The following is a 2402-nucleotide window of genomic DNA, read 5'->3' on the forward strand; positions in this document are numbered from 1 at the left end:
CATGCTAAACAGTTTTTTGTCTTTATTATGGACTCTTCGCTAGGCTTTACTTCCATCCAAAGATGTTGGGCAAACCAAGAGACTTACCTAGGCGTTGTTAATAGTTGAATTATGAGATGCGTTGTTTATTATTTCCTTCTTGCAAGTAACTTCCCTCTGAATGTTTTTGGTTTTGAAGCATTTATCGTCGAGAGTGTTTTACACGTGCACGTCGAAGTCCCCGTTTTACAAATTACTTACATACAAAAATGTTTCATTGCGGTAAGGTTTCCCTGTGATTGGTTTGGACTGAAAAGGTAATTGGTAAGACTACGCAAACATAGCATTTCCACCGAAATACTGAAATCCATTTGATACCAACAGTATTTCTGTTGCCGTGTTTCCATGCTGTTGTCCTATTCTGTTTGGTATAAATATAGCGGTTAAATTTTCCAGCAGTCGTTCTGCGAGGAAGATAATAACTGGAGACTACAATGGATAAGCTTCATTTGGAAATTGAATTATTTGCTTATCGAGATGTCAATACAAGTAGATGTTCTGTGCCTCGAAGGTTGCAGACCTGAGTAATTCGTCCATTTGGGAATTGTATCGCCAATAGATAACGTTCTTTAGTATTTGTAAGTTGTCAGTAGGGGAGCTGACAATCAGACGTAAAAGCATTTTAATATTTGAGTGGCGGCAGAACGTCGTGCAGTGACATCGTATACAGTAGCTACATACACACACACTGAAGTGAGACAATGCCAGAGTTTTACATTTCATTTAAATATTTATATAGACTATGGCAAGTCCTGGGGTTGGCCCCTATGAAGACAAGGTGTGGGCGCACGATAAGAAAGCGCCAGAGATTCTACAAGTGTTTTATGACACTTTCTGCGTTATGGTTCTTTATTACAGCGTTCAGTGCAGTGTCAGCGCTTTACGTTTTGTCTATTTTTTCGAAGAATTTCCTTCAAGATTTTCAAGTAACGCTGTTTGTGCACGGTATCATAGGAATTCTAGAAGAAATGAAATTGCTGTCGGTATTGGGAATCTGCACAGTAACCAGCTACCGGCAGTTAAAGTGTTTCGTCAAGGAGCTTAAACTAGCTGATATTCGTATACCGGTGAAAAACATAGAAAATGGTAAACTGTTGAGAAGTTTCTTCATAACTATTAATTTTGCGCTACTCATCGGTATGCCGTATGTCATATTTATGGGTTCTGGAGATGTGCTCCAGAGTCTCTCTCGTATCTTTCTGCTGTTCTTCGATGTGATGATCACGCTACAATTCGTCTTGCTGGTCCTGGAACTTTGGGCAAGGTTCTCCAGTGTGAACGCCTGCCTCCAGGAGGTATTGTCCTTTCCCTGTTCTACGACGGTTGGACGAGCTCCACCGTCTCGTCGGTTATCACTGCTGCAGCTGCAAGAGGCGTACGTAGCCTTGGGGCGCGCTGCAGACCACCTTCTAGCACACTTCGGCGTACCGGTAGCCGTCGACATCGCCAAGTGCATGGTCGGAGCCACCAGCAGCTCCTACGATGTCTTCATCGAGCTGTTGCAATCGAACGGTAAGCAGGGACTCGTCGTTCCATCGGTGGCTGTACCAGAGGCGTGGTTGGCTCTTCACTGGTTGGAGCTGCTACTGATGTCTCTGTCGTGTGCGGCTGCAGAGAACGCTGCGGCAGCCACCGGGGTGATCCTCCTCAGGTCTTCGGCGGTACCTCGGCTGCGCTCAGCTGACGTCGACGACTTCCTCCGGCTCACGCTTCACGGACCACGGGTGTCGTTCACTGCCGCCGGTTTCGTCAAAATCGACCGTCGTCTTCTGGTCTCCGTCCTCACTGCCATCGTTACCTACCTTATAATTATGGGTCAGCTAACTTTTAACTAGTGTCAAATACATCGACTTTCCTTTGCGACGAATTATTACGAGAGCTTAAACAAATTCTTCGATCCAAACCTACCAGAGCAGTTAAATTAGATAGACGTACTCTAAAGTGAAATTTTCAGTGTAAAATTATCACTATGAGTATCGTAAAAGATGGTGTCCACTAGGGATGGTAATTACCTCTGACACAATCGGTTTTCGGATATATCGACTTTTTTCAGCGCCTTTAACAGGACTGTTAAAACCGCTCAAAAGAACCTGTTTCTGATATAACCGATTTTCGGTATTCTATTTTGTTTCATGTAATAAACATAGAAATCGAACAAAGAGTTAAAAATTTTGACTTCCTTACTTTCAAAATCTGTAGCAACAAAATATTAAATTAAATACGAAATTTAAAAAAAGTTTAATCCACCCTCTGTTCTATGCTTTTCTCGAAAAGTGATAAGTGGTTGACTTTTACAAAAAATCACCAGTAATCTTCTATTAATTTTAATTTTTTGAAACTATGCTCAAAAGCCATGTTGTAAT

General features: G+C 42.3%; 1 protein-coding gene across 1 annotated transcript; it reads left to right on the forward strand.

Moving 5' to 3' along the window:
- The first annotated feature begins 1007 nt into the window (after positions 1 to 1007).
- On the forward strand, positions 1008 to 1874 carry LOC126455978 (uncharacterized). Its single transcript, XM_050091734.1, has one exon. It carries the CDS (start codon positions 1008 to 1010, stop codon positions 1872 to 1874), a length of 867 nt encoding a protein of 288 aa, XP_049947691.1.
- The last annotated feature ends 528 nt before the right edge of the window (positions 1875 to 2402 follow it).

Source organism: Schistocerca serialis, chromosome 2 (genome assembly GCF_023864345.2).
Source record: "Schistocerca serialis cubense isolate TAMUIC-IGC-003099 chromosome 2, iqSchSeri2.2, whole genome shotgun sequence".
NCBI classification, from domain to species: domain Eukaryota; kingdom Metazoa; phylum Arthropoda; class Insecta; order Orthoptera; family Acrididae; genus Schistocerca; species Schistocerca serialis.